The sequence below is a fragment of the Tenebrio molitor genome, chromosome 4 (assembly GCF_963966145.1).
Source record: "Tenebrio molitor chromosome 4, icTenMoli1.1, whole genome shotgun sequence".
Lineage (NCBI taxonomy): Eukaryota > Metazoa > Arthropoda > Insecta > Coleoptera > Tenebrionidae > Tenebrio > Tenebrio molitor.
The window spans coordinates 23150439-23168017 of NC_091049.1; the positions used below are offsets into that span (position 1 = coordinate 23150439).

The following is a 17579-nucleotide window of genomic DNA, read 5'->3' on the forward strand; positions in this document are numbered from 1 at the left end:
TTTGCAGAAATAAAGACTACATAAGTACCTACAAAAAAAATTTTGAATTTTGTATTCTGGATCGGGGTGATATAATTATAGATTATTTTTTATAATGTAAGAAAAAAGAAAGATACTCGTATCGTTCTAAGAATATGTATTCTATTAATAGATAATTGCCCTGAACAAGTCGAAAATGTTCCGAGTTGGGCCCCGAATTGCAGTTAAGGCTAGTCCGCTTCTGTGCTTAAGAACTTCTCAAATCAAATTCTGTTGTTAATAAATTTTATTGGGATATCATTTTTGGCCGCAAGCATCTGGTGTTTGCGCTAATTTGTGGCTTTTAAATTTTAAAATCCAAACAAAGTGCCAGTTAAACTGTAAACAATGATTTGGTGAATTTCGTGTTGGCTGTCCGGTGTGTTGGCCAGCCTTGCCGCAAATGTCAAAGTTGCATTAGCGTCAACCTGTAAAAAATCTACCCGCTCAACGTCAAAACAATAATATTAAATAGATTAAACAACACAAATAGATAATATAATGTGAATCGCCGAGTTTGAAGTGAACCTTTTGAATCAGTAAATGGCGGCCGCGTTGGAGTCCCCATCGCCCGATCATTCGTGGATGGAATTTTGCGAAAGACATGCCAGTATCGCAGCCCAAGATTTTTCGAAAAGCTGCATGCAGTTCATGTCGCTCAACCTCTCGGAGACGGCCAAAGCGACAATAACGTACAAAGATTTCCTCAAGAAATTCATCGAGGCGTTCACCGAACATTTCGAGACCGACTTCAACAAACGTAAGACGCAGAGCAACAAAGTCGTAAACGGGGCTTCGCGACTCGACGATGACACCTCCGAAAACGAGGAGGGCTCGCCCAAAATGCACCACAAGCCGTTTTTCAGGAGGTAAGTCGTAAAATTGCGCCCGTTCCACAACCCCACCACCATGGTTGCAGGTTAAGCTTCAAAATGTTGAGAAAGGGGAAGGACTTGTTCCACAAGCAACACTCGGACGAGATGGACCTAGCTCACAACAAAACCAAACTAGCCAAAATCGTGGTGGAGTGCCGGAAGGAGGGCATCGTCAATTATTCCACTCCCGAGAGTCTGGATCAGCCGGGGGGGCCGCCAAAATGGGAGAAGTGTCGCCTGGCTCTCGTTAAGGCGGTGGGCGGGTACATGCTGGAGTTTTATTCACCACCAAAGAGCACCAAAGTGAGTCAGCATTTTTGTAATCTGTTGCATTTATAATCTTGGGGGTTACAGCCAAGGAGTGGGGTTTTTTGTGCTCTGATTACGGAAGCGCGTGAAACCACAGCACTAGAGATGCCCGACCATGAAAATACGTTTGTTCTTAAGGCCAACAATAGTCTAGAATTTGTCATAGAGGCACATGACACTGATGACATGCGGTAAGTAAGAGGGGGGCTAAATCCTAATTTTTTCAAAATCAAAATTAATACGTTTGTAACTTGTTTTCTTTTTACATTTGCACTGAATTACTTGTTTTTTGAGAAATTGATGAGTAATAAGAAAATCACGTAATTATCTTATGATTCAATTAATTACACAACCGGATGAAAACAATATGGTAGTTGAGCACTAATTTGAAAGTTGAAAAATCCAAACTAAATGTAATGTTCTTTAAATATCGTAAAATTTATTGTGCTGACGCTCAGGTACGGGATTGGTAAATAACGGAATTAGCAATGGTGAGCGCGATTCTTCCAATTTGTATAAAAAGTCGATAACGAATAAATTTATTTATTCGTTTTATTTTCGGATCGAAATTCATACATTTGTAAATATTTGGCGTCGGCGATGCTGAACCGCTATCTCTCTTAATCTAGCGCCTGCGGCACGGGACAAGTTTATTAGGTAGATTGTGCTCCATTTTATGCATTTTATCAAATTCCATCAAAATATTTTCGTTTTTTCTCACAAAGAAACTGTTTCCCGCCACCAGTTATTTCCAGTTTTTTACGTCGATTTTTGTCTCACGTGTCGGTAAAAAAACGCCAATTAACGAGTTTTATTTGTTTTGTTAGTTGGACAAAAATAGTGTCAACGGACTTTTTTGAATGGGTCAATAACAGTATCGACCTAAATTTGCTAGATTACTAAACAAAGAAAAATGTTACATATTACATAGTTTTATCAACATTGTTGGATGAACCTTGAGAAAAGTACATAAATAAATAACTACAGCGATCCAAAGTCGACCACAGCGTGACCTATGCGCAGCTTGTAATTACGACCAACAGCATTGTTAATTGATTATTTGCTTTAAGCCTCAACTTTTCTATTATATTCTATTGTATTGTTTTTGAAATACTTAAAAAGGAAATTTGCAAATCGACCGCGGTTAAAACGTGTAAACAAAAGGTCTGTTTAGTGCTTTTTATTGATTTTAAATTGACGAATTGGGAATATAATTTCGAAGTACGATTGTGGATTGGAGTGATTTTGAGACCAACACAATTTTTTGAAATAATATGTTGAGTCACAAAGTTCTAAAAGTGTTTTTGCGTTCTCACTGGAGTTTTTAACAAAAAAATAAATAGTTATTTATGTAACAAGTGAGTAAAGCAATCGTTTTTTACGAGAAGGAAAATTTGCCGCACGAGCGAAGCGAGTGCGCAAATCCGCCGAGTAAAAAAAAATATACTTTACTAACGAGCTGCATACAAAAAATTTTTGGCGTCTGTTATTAATTGCACAGTTTTTTTGGCGCCCGTAAGTTTAAATTTAATTTGACAACATATGTATCATAATATACGAATGAAAAATTTTATAATTACGTTAAAAATGACACGCTACGGCTAAGGCAAATGCGTGAAAAAATGAACCACTGTGGCACTTTTTTTAACGTTTCTGGACCGTTTTAAAAATCACATATTTTATGAACGCAAATGAATGAAAAAACCTGTGCATTTAATAACTGACACCAAAAAATTGTTTTTTGTATGTATTTGTTTTTGAAGATTTGGTCAAAACAAATTGTTATTTCAACTATCCGGCGCCCCAATTAACCGGAAATCACTGTTTTTGTTTGTTGACGTTTCCGATGATTAAAGTTTCAAATTTTATAATTGTAGAAATGATGTTATAACCAGAAATTAATACAATAAATGACAACAATAATTGTTATGTGAAAATAAATGCGATGCACCATATTTTGTGTGGGATTGAATTTAATTGGTAGTTGGAAACGGAAGTGACTTCCAATTTGTTGATTTAAACAAACCATTCGTTTGTGGTCTTCGACGACCTAGAACTTTGATGGAAATAGTTTTTTACAGTAAGAGTAAGGAAGGCAAAGCTTTCGTTCACGCGAATTGCGTGTTCGTCCACGAAGCGGAATTGAATGGACGATGCAATTCAAGTGAACGAAAGCGGCCTTATTCTCGAGTGCTGTATTTGGTTTTGTTCGATACCTCCGTAGAAAGTGAGTCTGTAACTTTGTATCCAAAATTTTAAATAAAACGTAATCACATTTTTGGACGGATCTGTTGCTATGGAAAAAAATTAATTACAAAATAAACAAAATTCTGTAACATCAATAAAGTGGTTGTGTGTACGTTGTGGAAATTGTGGAAATGGATCATGAAGAGTTCCTGATGATGTCCTGGAAGAAGCAAGTGCCGCGAGGTACAGTTAGGGACACGGAATTTCGGGCATCATTTTTCTGTCACTTCAAAAAATTGCGATGTAAATCACTCTTTATTGTCAACGTGACATTCAAAAGCCAAATTTTGAAATTTATTTTCTGTTCACGTCAATCGCATGTCAATCAAAATCGTCGCAAACTGTAAAATTGAGGTTAATAATGTAAAGCCTATTTTACATTTTTGGCGGTATATTGACAATGATGCCCGAAATTCCGTGTCTCGAACTGTACCAAATGTTGCCTGAAAAATCAAAATTACGTTATCAGAAAGAATTGGAAAAATTTACGAGTGATTGAAAACCAGTGAGCGAAAAACGAGCGAAAGTGGAGTGAACGAATGTCATGAATTTCATACTTCCATGTTCCGTTAGGAAATGGTAGTGAGGGATTCGAAAAGTCAGGTCCGAGATGAGATCAAATTGTGATTGTTTTATGTTGAAAACGCAAAGAAAAGTGATTTTTCGCATGCCGGCTGCGCGTACGTCTATGTATGTCTGTCTATTTGTTATTTTCTTTAGTTCACGAGAACTTGCGCTGCGCAAAAATGCACCGATTAGATCTCCAGGCTTATTAATTTTGGTACCAATTGGACCAGTGGTTTTGAAAATATACGCCATTTTAGGTATTTTCTTTCGTTCACGATTACTTCTGCAAAAAAGCACCGACTGGAAAGTTTCTTTGTGGAAAACATTTGTTTTAGAAAGGACTTAATGCTTATTAATTTTGGTGCAAGTCAGATTGACTGTTTTGAAAATATGCGCATTTTTGCACTTACCTAAATAAAAACCTGGTCACCTGTCACAACTTCTGTTTATTTTCTCTGCATTGTTGGATATAAAACCACGTTGATATCACCACATGTTATCGCTTTCGTCAAATTTAACTTTTATGCGCTATTTTTATAAAAATTGTATATTACGTAACGAGTATTAGATGAAGCTCATTTTCGCACTAGTGTGATTTTCTCATTCGTTTATTACTACTTTATAATTAAAAATGAATGATGACATTTCAAAATAATTGTGACACATGAATGTTACCTACGCTATATCACAGCAACTTGATAATCTACTCGAATTATTTTCATTTCCGCACTGGTTGCCATGACCAACCGGGAAAAATATTCCACTTCCGGTTTTGGAAATAGTATTTCTATCGAGCAAAAATATTGCATGACATTGTAAAAAAATGCTCATGTCGTAATAGTATGAAAATAGAAAGCGATGGAAAAATGACAGTTATCTGCAAAGATGCACTTTTAATAAATAAGACATTTTCGATTAGTTGAATCAGTTCCAGACTTTACGCTCACACTGTATAAAAATAATCGTATAAAGTAAAAAACTTATTCCTAACGTAATTTAAGATCCCTTGCAAATGACGCATCGGATAATTCTTTGTTTTGTGCAAACTTTATTGATTTTAAATTTCGACATATGTAATTTGTCAATTTTGTTATATCTCTCCTGATAAATTGTCGGTAAAAAGTAGTTCCTAAAACATCTGGAATTCTTCAGGACTGTTTTCTTATATCGTGTGATCAAGAAAATTTGCAATCGAGTCAGCCTTGGACATGAACCGCATGTCTTCTTTATTAATACGCTTAATTACAGCATCTAACTTTACGTCATTTCAAGACTTTACTACAATTAAGTCTAGTTGCTAAAAATTTAATGCACATGATGTGTTCAACAGATATGTAGAAACTCTACAATTTATTTCTCGACGTTAATTAAAATTTTTCGTCGGATCCTTGGTAGGCATTTCGTTGTACGAAATGTTTTCATGAAACGTCAGCCAACAACATCCTAACCTTACTTTCTCGCATTCCTGTTTTCTAGGTGTCATTTATGCAATACATACTTGCTACAATTTAATATGTAATATAAATGACCTCGTAGTATTTTTTTTTTTGCAAATTCACTTATTCTTAATAAAACCTTATTTAAAAGCAATTTTTTCTTTCGTTTTTTAAATTTTATTTGACAATAACCAGTGCAGTTATGTCACCGACATTTCCAAGGATAACTCGATTACAAATTTTCTTGATAACACGATACATATACAGCACGTTCTCTTGTAGATAAACATTACATATTAATATTTTACTTATGTACATTTGGTTTTGCAACTCTCATTTTCATAAAAAGAATTGTTCTATTTTTGCATTTGTTGCTGGTTCAGAATTAATCTCGATTGGGCAGCTTAATTTTATCATTTTTTTCAAATCGCCAAAATCTCGTGAAACTAGTGTTATTGAGACTTCTCAAATGACGAGTGTTAAAATACCTCTCAATTGCGGTTAAAATAATGAAATTGAAGTGTTATTGTTTTATTATCTTTTATCAACAGCATTAGGGTAGGCTTTAATTTTAGTCCATTAAGCGCAACATGAAGATAATGTAAATTTAACGATCAGGCGACAATATATAATGTTTGAGACAACTATTACCACACGGGTCATTTAAGACCCCATTTGCCAAATGTGTTAATAACAAAAAATAACTTTATTTAAAATACAAAAATTTAAATTAGATAGCAACTATAACTCGAATTTAATGTACGGGGTCACATATGACCCCATGTTGTCGTTTGAGGGATAATACAATTTTTTTTCACATTCAACAATCTTTAAATTAAACTCGGAGTGCAATAAGAATAATCTTTTTCTCGCAGGTCGTGGCTGGCCACCATCAAGTACTGCATAAGGTCGGGCGCCGGCTACGGTGACAACGTCGCAGGAGATCACGGCGGTACCCGCGAGTACCACTCGGACGCCCCGGAACTGCCCCCTCGACACGTTTCCGGCAGAGTGGGCGATCGACTGTCTTCCAGTAGCAACTTCGACATGTGTCCGTCCAGTGGAGATGGTAATGTCAACGTGTACTTACCGGTGTTGTCAACGAAACGTTTCTCTCGTTTTTAATTTGCAGCAATGGAGACTGACATCGGTCAGACGTTGAAGAAGGAATTCTGGTTTCACGGTACGCTAGGTAGGTCGGAGGCGACGAATCTGGTTCTTCACGACGGCGTCAGAGGGCACGGGTTGTTCTTGGTGCGACAGAGCGAGACACGGACGGGGGAGTTCGTTCTGACCTTCAACTTCCAGGTGAGAATTTTCGTTTTTTAAACGAAATAATTATGTATTACTGACGCATGTATTCTACACGCCCAAAAAGTAATTTAACTGAAAAGGCGTGATATCTTCTCAAATCGACTTCTGTTTTATAACGGTGTAATAACTCCATTTAGAACGAGATAAGAAAAAATAATAAACATTGGTTATCGTACAGCAATACGGGATTGTTATAAATGTTTTTGCATCGTATTTGGTTGTGAAATTGACACTTCGAACATATAGCGTAATCATACTATTCTAAAGGTCAATTGATGTGATTACTGGGTTGCCTAAAAACAAGGGGGTTTAAGGTGAGATTTCGGGAGTAGGGAATTTCTGAGAAGCGCTAGTGCATCATTTCTTAATTCATTCATTCATTCACAAACTGTCAACTGTCAAAACATTTTCCGGTCGTGTAAGACGCAAAACTTTTTCGGCCGACAATGTTTCTAAAGCGAAAGATATTGGGCCGTATCACGACACCCTTATTAAAGTTGCCGTGATTAAAGTAAACATAAAACGATGCAGATTTATGCAATTATAACCTGCCAGAAAGAGATGAATTCATCTTCAAGGTAATTAGAGTCTTGATTAAATTTAATAAGAACGGTGTCGTGATACGGCCCATTGTCTTTTTTTTTAATCAGCTGTACAGTGTCAAAACTTTATAAAAACCTGTACTTACCGACCAACTCTGTATTCTAAGAGTTTCCCCATGTCAATATTGAGGTTATGTCTGACTAAGTAATTAAAATGTCGAACGTGGTCATCTTACTCAATTCAGGTTTGTCACATTTCATTTCAACTCTTCGTAGTACCGAATCAGGGCCATTTTTTCACACTGTGAGGGGCTGCCCAGTACCTTTTTTCGCGAACCGCTCTTTTCAAATTTTGTGCGTTAATTTTTCTACGCAAACGACAGTTATGCGCAATGACAGCGCCGATGACCTTGAACGGTTCGACGCTGCCAACCTACATTGTGAAATACACTATTTGCTACTCCAATTCCTCATACCAACTTGGTAACACTTTTTCACCTGATTTAAAAAAAAATCATTTTAATAATTTTTGTTAAAATATTACCGGATGGGGAATTTATTTGTCTTCCATTGGCAACATAAAGGATCCAAAAAGCGACAGTGACACCACAATCAATTCGTCAAACATTCAAACCTGTGGTCGTCCTCGCTGTTATTCCTAACCCGTTGCCAGTTGTCCATGAGAGTTGTCGACCTATGAGGACTCCAGTGGGGCTCTTCGCCGTTACCCCATCCGCTGTTGTAATCCTGATAACCGGAACCCCCTCTAATGATTCCATTTCTGCCATACAAAATGTACAGCTTGCGATAAAGGATACAAATTTGCCTAACATCAATATTTCACACTTAGAAAATTACTGTACAAAAATTCCACATTCATTGACACTCAGTGCTACCACCCTAAAATCTTTTATTAAAAATTCCTGTTTCGATCTTCGTGCGTGGGTATGGAATTCACTGTTTTTAGACAATGTGGGCGAATGAAAACTCAGTAAATTTAAACGGATATCAGAAAAACTCATTTTGGGTGCTGTAATAGAAATTCGCGTTTTGAACCAATAGTGCAATTACTGCAATTTAGTTTTACATGGTTGGCGTTCCTGACTTTGGCATGACGAAAATGAAATGTCAAAATAAACGCCAAAACAAAACGAATTTAGTGAACAGACAGAATGAACATATTTGTAAAAAGGTTTTTTAAACTAAAATCCCTGCTTTTTTAATGTTTTTAAAAACTAAAGTCAAATCTTGCGACTGATTAGCGACCAGGTTTTAGCTTCGATTTTGACCATAATTCTGTTTTGTTCTTGTCAGGGTCGGGCCAAACACCTTCGCATGACGATCAACGACCAGGGCCAGTGCCGCGTCCAACACTTCTGGTTCCAGTCGATCTACGAAATGCTGGAACACTTCCGCCAACAGCCGATCCCGTTGGAGAGCGGCGGCAATTCGGACGTCACCCTGACCGACTTCGTCGTCAATCCGAACGCCAGAGGGCAGCTGCAAGGGTCGATGGGTCGCGGAGGCACCGCCGCCAACCAGACCCAAGTCTCGTCCACCAACGGCGTCCACGAACGAAGGGTACCACCTATACCAGAAACCAGACAAGTGAGATAAAAAATCATGTTGGAGTTATGTGTTCACTTTTTTTTTTGTTTGTTTTGTGCTCGATGTTTAGTTTCCACCAGGTAGATTCACGAGTTGGGCGGTCCACTCGTCAACCTACTGTACATAGTGATATTAAAGTTTTTTTTGATTTTTTTTTCTGTTGTGTATATACTTTGCGTGATTTATGTGTGCTTTAGCTGGCTTTCGTTGTGTGTAACTCGAACGAGGCTCGTCGACAAAGTTTTCGGCCGGCGAGCCCCGACCTCATCGTACATGACGTCCGAGATTGTAAACTACTTTCGCAGTAATTTCAACAGAATACTCGTGCGATTCAGTATCTGACCATTCATTTCTACTTAAACTTTTTTATTTTGCCGATGGTTATTTTATTTTTATTTGTAAATATCCCAGTGCAATCGAAAGATATTTAGATGTACATTTTCCTAATTTTAAGTATTTATTTTATATTTAATAGACCCTCCAGTAGTTTTAAATTTAGCGATGTGTAAATTCAGTTTGCTGGTAGTTATTATTTTTAACTTGAGTTTTTAACAAACTTATATTCCTCTTTTTAATTTAATAAAAAAAAAGGTATATTCGTAGTAATTTTAAGTACAAATTATAAATATAAAGTGAGTAACTGGAACGATTGTTTTATTTTCATCCTGGCTTCAGTCAAACTTACGGGGTGTGGGCAAAAAGTTGGCGTCCGAATAGATAAGGGAAATGTGAATACGCCTCGAGAACTTTTTGGCCGTACGACGTACACACAGAGGTAAAATATGAATAAAATGCACACTGCTAGACAAACAACGTCAAAAATGAAGGTTAACACGACTGTCGAAATCCTTCTCTTTTTTCATTGGTTTTTCACTTTTTAGGTTCAAACTCATAACGGAAGTGTTCGGACTCAGGAAACAACTCTGGAACAGATTTCCGAAGCGAGAGCTGTCGAAAACCAATACAGTTTCGTGTAATCGGAGGTAATCGATTGTTTTTCACCGTCGATACAGGGTGTTTCACTCGGACACACTTCCAAAATCCGATCACATTCCAGACTGTAAACATATCAACAGTACTGTAAACACCCTGTATGTATCGACTTCTTATAACTACATGTAGCGTTGTCCATGTGTTTTGCTCAGTACTCGCGTCTGATCAGTGCAACTGGTAAAAGCTGGTTTATGTGTGTCGTGGACAGTTCCTACTCCAGTATTACTCTCCGTTTTCGCTGAAATGTCATTCTATCACCCACTTGATTTGTCCGAATCCCCCTCGTGGTTTTTGCGACTGTTGGTGGTAGTTGTGTCTCATCGAGCAACTATATTTGCCTCCGCTTCGCCTTGCAAATCAATTTATTTTAATGCTATTACTAGCGAACCGCATTGAGACACAATCGCCACGTCAATTGAAGAGACACTTCAATCAAATAACGACAATAGATGTTTTGATGATAGTTAAATTGTAATTTCCTCTTGCCATCACTACTTAGGTATGTGTACAAAAGTGTAATAATAATTAATTTAAGAATTGTAATATATGTTATACAGGTATTAATTACAACACGACTTGTTTGATTTATACCCTGGTCCTTAACTACTCGTCGATGCAGCTGAGCTGCTCGTTCAAAAATTCTACAAATTGTGAATCCGTGACGGTCTCGCTCACAACTCTAACGCTTTTCGTGATCTGGTTGAGTTTGAGTGCGAGGACGTGCTTGCATGTTAAGTTAATTTGATCTGTTAGAACTTGGTTTTGGAAGCTTTGGCACTGACAAAAATTGATACTGTCGTAGATGGTGTATCTTTCCAAATTGCTGCCGATCTTGTACACTTTTCTACACTTGTCGGCTGTTTCATATTTGGTGATTTTGCAAGATTCGAGTAGTTCAGCAGCTAATGATAATACGTTGCCGAAAACGGCATGTAGTTGTAGGAGGGCTTCGTTCGGTACTGAAAAGTCAATTTTAAGGTTAGGATTCAGAAAGAGGTCTGCGTACTTTTTTGTTTGTCTGTGTACAATTGTTCGGCTTCTTTTAATAAATCAAAACCTAACTGAGGTATAATCGTGGTTCTCAACATTTTACTGTCAGATTAATCACTAGTTTAACAAATTATGCAAATGTGAGGTTATGTTTACGTGGAAATCAACGTAAAAACCATATATTTAACACTCCCGTGGAGGGAGAAAAGACTGGAGATGGCATTTCCTATGCTTCCCATGTTAAAAATCCGTACCCTCTAAAAGCACGTGCAACAACCTTTTATGACCCAGTCCACAATGCGCTAGATAAAGAAGCACAATGCGCCTGGAAGGAAGGCGAAGGAAGCGATTGGCCTAGCGTCTATATTCAGAAACCTTTTATGACTCTGTAGTTTTCGCGGGCCGGTACACGTATTTGAATTAGTGCCATCTCCAGTCTTTTCTCCCTCCACGAACACTCCTATATTGCGGCTGGAGCGGCAAAACTTAAGAAATCAAAACGAAACAACTATATGTTGCTGCACCGTAGTATATATTATGTCTGATGCGTTTGCGCTGATTGTGAACCAATCAGAAGCGTAGCGTCTGTCCTGAAAAGTGAAAACTGCCAGTTGACAAGTGTCACTTTCGTTAAATTATATAAAGTCTTTTCGACCATAGTGTTAAATATTCTAAATGATTGTAGTCGAAGTAGGCCATGCCCATGTTATTACATTTTTGCCGCTTTCATGTGAACTGTCAGTTTTGTCGCTGTTACTATCATTTTTTAGGTGAAAAGTGCGGTGATGAGATTTTTATTTATTTTTGTTAAATTAACGATTGAATCCAGAAATATTGAGTTGAAGTTGAAAATATTTTTGCAATTAACAAAGGATTAATTATTCTTAATTATTGTCGAAGGTTTGAAGGTTTCCCAATGATCAAAAAACGAAGCGTGGTTTAAAGTCTGCGGATTCTCTGAAGAAGTGGATAATGTGTCAAAAATAACTTAAAATGACACTTTTTTGTTTCTTTTTGTCCCTAGGGTCAAGAAGTGTCACTTTAAGTCCCTAGAGTCAAAAAGTCAAAAATTAATATTTTCACTAGTAATACAACGAGTGGGTACGAAATTGCCGGAAATTTTCGATCTCAGATACGAGTATTTGTTTCGGCGACAATTTTCACGAGTGAGCGAAGCGAACAAGTGAAAATTGTCTTAAGAAACAAATACGAGTGGTCTGAGGAGAAAATTTCCGGCAATTTCGTACCCGCGAGTTTGTATTCAGCATGACAATTCACTGAGCGAAGATTGAAAAATTCAATAAAGTAGAAAATAAAATATCCTAGTGGAAACATTTTGTTGGAAATTTTTGGTGGCAATTTTCACTAGTGAAAATTTCCGGCGGCAATTCTCACTAGTGAAAATTTCCGCGGCAATTTTTTTAAAACAAACGTGATTGGTCCGTACTGATCAATTTCGTAAATCTGATTGGTCGAGAGAATGCGAGTTGAATTGTCATTATAAATCAATTATTGTTACCGTACTTTTTTTTTAAATAAAAATAATTTCAAGTTGAGTACTGTTTATTACATCTGCATTGATTTTTATGACAAGGTTGCTAGTCATTTTATACTTTAATCACAAAAATTGACATACATACTTAGACGTCATGAGTTTCAAATCGCCGTGGTGTCATGGTAGCGCAAGCGCAAAAATAATTTCTTTTACAACGGTGCAGCAAAATGTATGTTTTGTCTCCCTTTATCCCTAAACGGGCAAGCCATTAGATTCTAACAGAACACGCAATATAGGAGTATTAAATATTGTAGTGACCCAGTTTAAAATTTAAATTTAAATTTCCGGTACCGCCACAACAGCGCGCCAAATGTGAAGGTACTAGCGGCTAGGCTAGGAACTGCGAGCGGAAATATAGGGGGGAGGAAACGGGCTCGCGCGGGCGGTCGAAAGGGGTGGGGCACTTTGTTTAGTTTTTTTCGAAACGAACACACCTTGCGAAGAGCGATCCAAGTTTCTCAAATTTGTAAGTTAAATCCGAACCAATTACACTACCGTCCCGAGTAGATATTTTGTGTCCTCGGAAGAATCCGGCAGTTTCTTTTTTTGATTCCACACGGGTAATTATTTATCTCACGTTCGTTGTCCGTTGTTTTTGTTTTTGGGTCCAGGACCACGTGGTAAGGGTATGTTGTAGATTTCATTTTGTTGCATGCTGTTTCTTTAAGAAGCGCCCATTTGTTAGTTTTGAGCGTTATCCCTAAGTTTCTCCCGGGAGGTTCATTTTTTTTTTTTGCAATCTTGTAATTTCGGAAATTAGTAGCCGTCGTCCGGACCGCGTGCGTCCATTTTGTTTTTCTTTCACTAACATTTTCTAACGGCACTCGACCCGCCATATTTTTGTTTAGTATTGCCAGCGAGTATGGTATTCCTTTTTAAAGCGCTCTTATTTTATCTTTATTTAACTTCGCATTTTGTTCTCGTTTATTTCCTCATTGTTTAATGCTGCGTTTTGTTTTGTTTATGTTATCCTTGTTTAATGTTGCGTTTTGTTTGCTTATTTTATCATTGTTTAATGTTGCGCTTTGTTTTGCTGGATTTTCTCATCGTTTAATGTTACGCTTTGTTGGATAGAATTAAACTCGTTTTTTTTTTCCTTCGTGTTGTTGCTAGGTTTCGGAAAAGTTAAAGTAAAATGTTGTAAGTGCGCCCCTGTGGGAGCTAGGTGACAATCAGGAAGTCGTGGGGTTGTTTAGTAAATTTCTGTGGAAGCTACGGTTATTTAAAAACCGTTAGCGGGGGCGGACCTTAGTCTTTGCGGGAGCGGCGTCGGGATGTTTTCGTGAAGCTTCCGTCGACGGTTATAGAGACTTCGGGGTTTTGTCCGGAAACGGTTGGTTGGGGACGGCGGACCTAGGTCTTTGCGGTTGCGGTCTAGGAATGCTAATCGTACGACCCCGAAACGCTCTGTCACTCTTGCTTGGTCGGTGAAATAGTCTGACGTTCATTAATACCCCGAATATCTATAAACGTCGCTTAATTTCAAGATGATTCAGATTATTCTTCTGAGTCCCCTCGCGGCCGAAAGTTTGTTACCTCCAGCTCTAAGCTCCCGTTGGCGTACCTTGACCGCGTAGTTGCAAATAACCATTGTTTTTGTCACTAATCGAATTGTAAAATATGAGTAATACCTGGGATACGGTTTTTGAAGAGGGTTTTTCATCCGTCCCTGTCTGTAATAACTGCACCATAATTTGTTTACTTGTCTTGCACGCTTTGACTGTCATTTTGTCTGTCATGTGCCCGTTTTTCTGTTATTTAAATAGTGTTGCATTCATCTTGTCATTTATCTTTGTGATGTACTCAACTAGTTAATTTCTTGTACCTCGTTAAACTTAATTTCTGTCCTTTGTATTAGTTTCAATTTCTTTTTCATCAAAGTTATTACAGGCATTTTTAATAAAAGGTATTTTGCGTCCCTCACATGTGTGTTTTATTTGCGGCACTCTTCCAACTGGAACCCTCATCGTTTGCATTCCGAACCTTTTTCCGCCAAAAGAAAGACACAACGTAGGGCTCCTCCGATTCGATGACGATCACGACCACATTTGTTACCGTTTTGCGCAGGTTCAAATATTTGGCGGAAAAAGTAATGTATTCAAATCATTACAATATATGGTAAAAACTAAAAATATTGGAGAAAATCAGCGAAGTGGCTGACCTCTGGTGACAATTTTTGAACTAACGAAATAGGGAAAACAAATGTTTACGTCAGGACCTGCTGTATAATAACCGGCCTGTTCATTTCATTAAAAAAGCATTGCGAAAATGTTTCCGAGAAAGAGCCAATTTTCGCCGATGAGGGCGCCACAGTACGGGCGCTTCTGAAGAATAAAAATGCGGAAAAATAGGTTTAGACATGATTTTAGAGTTAAGATTGAGCACAGTAAGTTCATATTTTCTTTCTAAAACAATACTGAATACAATTGTATTTTTGTGTTTTTGATTTTAAATTCGAATGTCATTTGAACGAGAAAAACTCTCGGTGACAAAAACTTAAGATGAATAATATCCCCAAAAAGCGCCCGTACACTAGCGCTCTGCGGGGATCACTCAAATTACACTTTTGAACAGGCCGGTAATAATACAGCAGGTCGTGGTTTACGTATTGGCCATAATCAAGGCGGTCTCTATTTTAACAGGCCAGGACACTGGCTGTGTTGCCAAATTTCTTAGTGAGCCATTCCATAGCACGAGAGGCTAAATGACCCAGGCCATTCCATACTTGTGCGCAAGTCTTATAATTTGGCGCGTTATTTAAATTTGACGTTGACGGACTTAAAGTTGACTCAAGTTGCAAAAAACCAATTTGGATTTGCAACAGCAATTTTATGGCATTAGTCGTTTGAAATTACTTTAAAACTGTACTTATATGGAAAATATTCAATCCAAACTATGATTTTCTGGCCTTTTTGTGCCTTTATTTGGTTTAAAAATATTGAAAAAATGCTATTGCAAATGACAAGTGGTTTTTTGCAACTTGAGTCGACTTTAGAAAAATATCGCAAATTTATTGTTTAAAAATTAGAACAACACGCGTATCTAATAAGAAACAATACAATAAAAGACCTTTTTTATGTAGTAAACTCATTCATACAGGTGTCCCAGAACTCGCGCGTCAGCTGTTAACTGTGAATTTTAATATTTAATCCAACAAGGATTCTACAACAACAAACGTGAAAAGTATATTAGTTTTGAAATTAAAACGATTTTAAGATAACCAATCACACACGCCTTCCTGAAGGTAACTCTACTAAATGTATGCGTTTCCGAGGAAACGATTTTAGATGTTGCTGCTAAAAAAACTGTGATGAAATGTTTGGACGACTTTTATAAGGGTTGATTTGGCGCACGAATCCCAGGTCTAGAAAACGACCCGTAGGCGAGTTTTTTATGTTATTTTTTAGATTTTTTTTAAATTTTTAAATAAAAAAATTAAATTTTCAAATTCTAGGGAATTTTGTATTATGTAATTGGTAATTCAAGGTGACGGATGCAACTACATCTGCAACATATGTTAAAAAGTAGAGTTTGAACATTAATATTGGAAGTTTTTTAGTGTAAATGACAATAATACACTGAAATATTGATAGATAGATAGATTGCCATAAACGACTCCAAATTGAATACAATAATAGACCTATTAAAAGATTCTAAAAACATAATTATATCTTTAGTTTGTGTTCTACTCATCTACTGTTCTTTGCCTTACGCGCAGCACGCGATACAGTACCAGTACCATGCGGTACATGTAGACTAGGAATAAAGTGTAAAGGGACGGTCACGTGATCTGCGCGCAAAACCAATTTGTGTGGTCGAGTCCATTCGACGGAAAATAGGGGAGATTTGTCAGAGAGTTGTTTACATGTTCATGCGGTGCAACTTTTTTATGATTTTGCTTTATACGTTTAGCAAATTCACCCAAGACTTCAAATCTGTCTTCTCCAGACAGTTGAAGATAACTTTACAGTGTTTTCGTAAATACAAAAAAATAATATGAAAATTAATTTTATAACCTCACTTTCAATAACAATTGACTTGTAAATGAAATGAAATGAAAACTTAACTAACACTAATGGAATTTTGTAGGTTTTTTAACAGTTGATTGGAATGGCTTCGCATCAAACTTTTTGCCAGCATGGGAAAATTTTACACAGCCGAGCACGCGAAATTATCGCCAACGTTATCGCATTTATAAAACACGAATCAGAGTGTGTTCTGTGTTAGGAAAAATTAGGAGTTATAAAATTTAATAAAAAGTTGATTTTACGTGTAATACTTTTATCCACAATTATATTAGTATTATAAAATAATGCCCTCAAATCTGACAAAAATCCCCTATTTATTATTATTTATTATATCAAAAACAGCTTAAACGTTTTATTCTATGGTGAAAATTTCCCATTACATGATGCGCCACTGTTGTGGTTCCCAGTGATTCTCATTTTCCCTACACCACTGACGTGTTAAAGGCCGCGCAAGCTAAGCTCCGCCCCAGGTCCTTTACAGTTTAATACGATTCTAACAACAAAGCACCCAAGTCACTAACGCATGCGTATTGGTAAGGATCGTCCTGGGTTATTTAGCCTCTCGTATTCCATAGCATCCTGAGTTTCAAAAATATTGGCACTTTCATAGAAGGCGGTTCATTCAAAAATCATTTTGACAAGACAATTAATTGTGCAATTAATTTCAGTATTTGAAAAAATAAACATGCCACACAAATGTTGTCTACGCAATTGCAAGTCAAATTATGCTTCAAGCAAGTCTTCCTACTCCTACGTTACCGTGTTCAATTTCCCATCGAAGAAGATTAGAATGCAAGAATGGATGCGGATTTTGGAACCAGAAAACTGGCGCGATGTCTTTGTTGCTCGTTCCATTAGGTCTAAAATCCATTTTAAATTATAAACCTGTATTGGTGGTAGGGTCCATACACCCGAGTGGGTAGCTTTTGCAGTTCTTATTTATTTTTAACAATTCATACTGCACCTTTATTAGTCTTTAATGGTCTCTGTGAACGAGTTTAGAAATAATTCTTGTCCTGAGCTGTACAGTGTACAGGTGGCATGCGTTGGAATTTGCACTGGAGCTAATGCAATCACGGTGAATTAAAAGGACTTCT

The 17579-nt window shown here is 37.2% G+C and overlaps 2 protein-coding genes across 2 annotated transcripts; one reads left to right on the forward strand and one right to left on the reverse strand.

Moving 5' to 3' along the window:
- Positions 1–400: 400 nt before the first annotated feature.
- Lnk (SH2B adapter-like protein Lnk) lies at positions 401–10479 on the forward strand. Its single transcript, XM_069044239.1, has 7 exons — positions 401–887; positions 938–1196; positions 1248–1393; positions 6328–6521; positions 6585–6760; positions 8623–8916; positions 9798–10479. The coding sequence occupies exons 1-7, from the start codon at positions 562–564 to the stop codon at positions 9891–9893; spliced, it is 1491 nt and encodes a 496-aa protein (XP_068900340.1). The 5' UTR covers positions 401–561; the 3' UTR covers positions 9894–10479.
- LOC138128041 (zinc finger SWIM domain-containing protein 7-like) lies at positions 10435–11310 on the reverse strand. Its single transcript, XM_069044240.1, has 2 exons — positions 10916–11310; positions 10435–10868 (listed from the first exon to the last, which is right to left on the reverse strand). Exons 1-2 carry the CDS (start codon positions 10995–10997, stop codon positions 10513–10515), a joined length of 438 nt encoding a protein of 145 aa, XP_068900341.1. The 5' UTR covers positions 10998–11310; the 3' UTR covers positions 10435–10512.
- Between the last annotated feature and the right edge of the window lie 6269 nt (positions 11311–17579).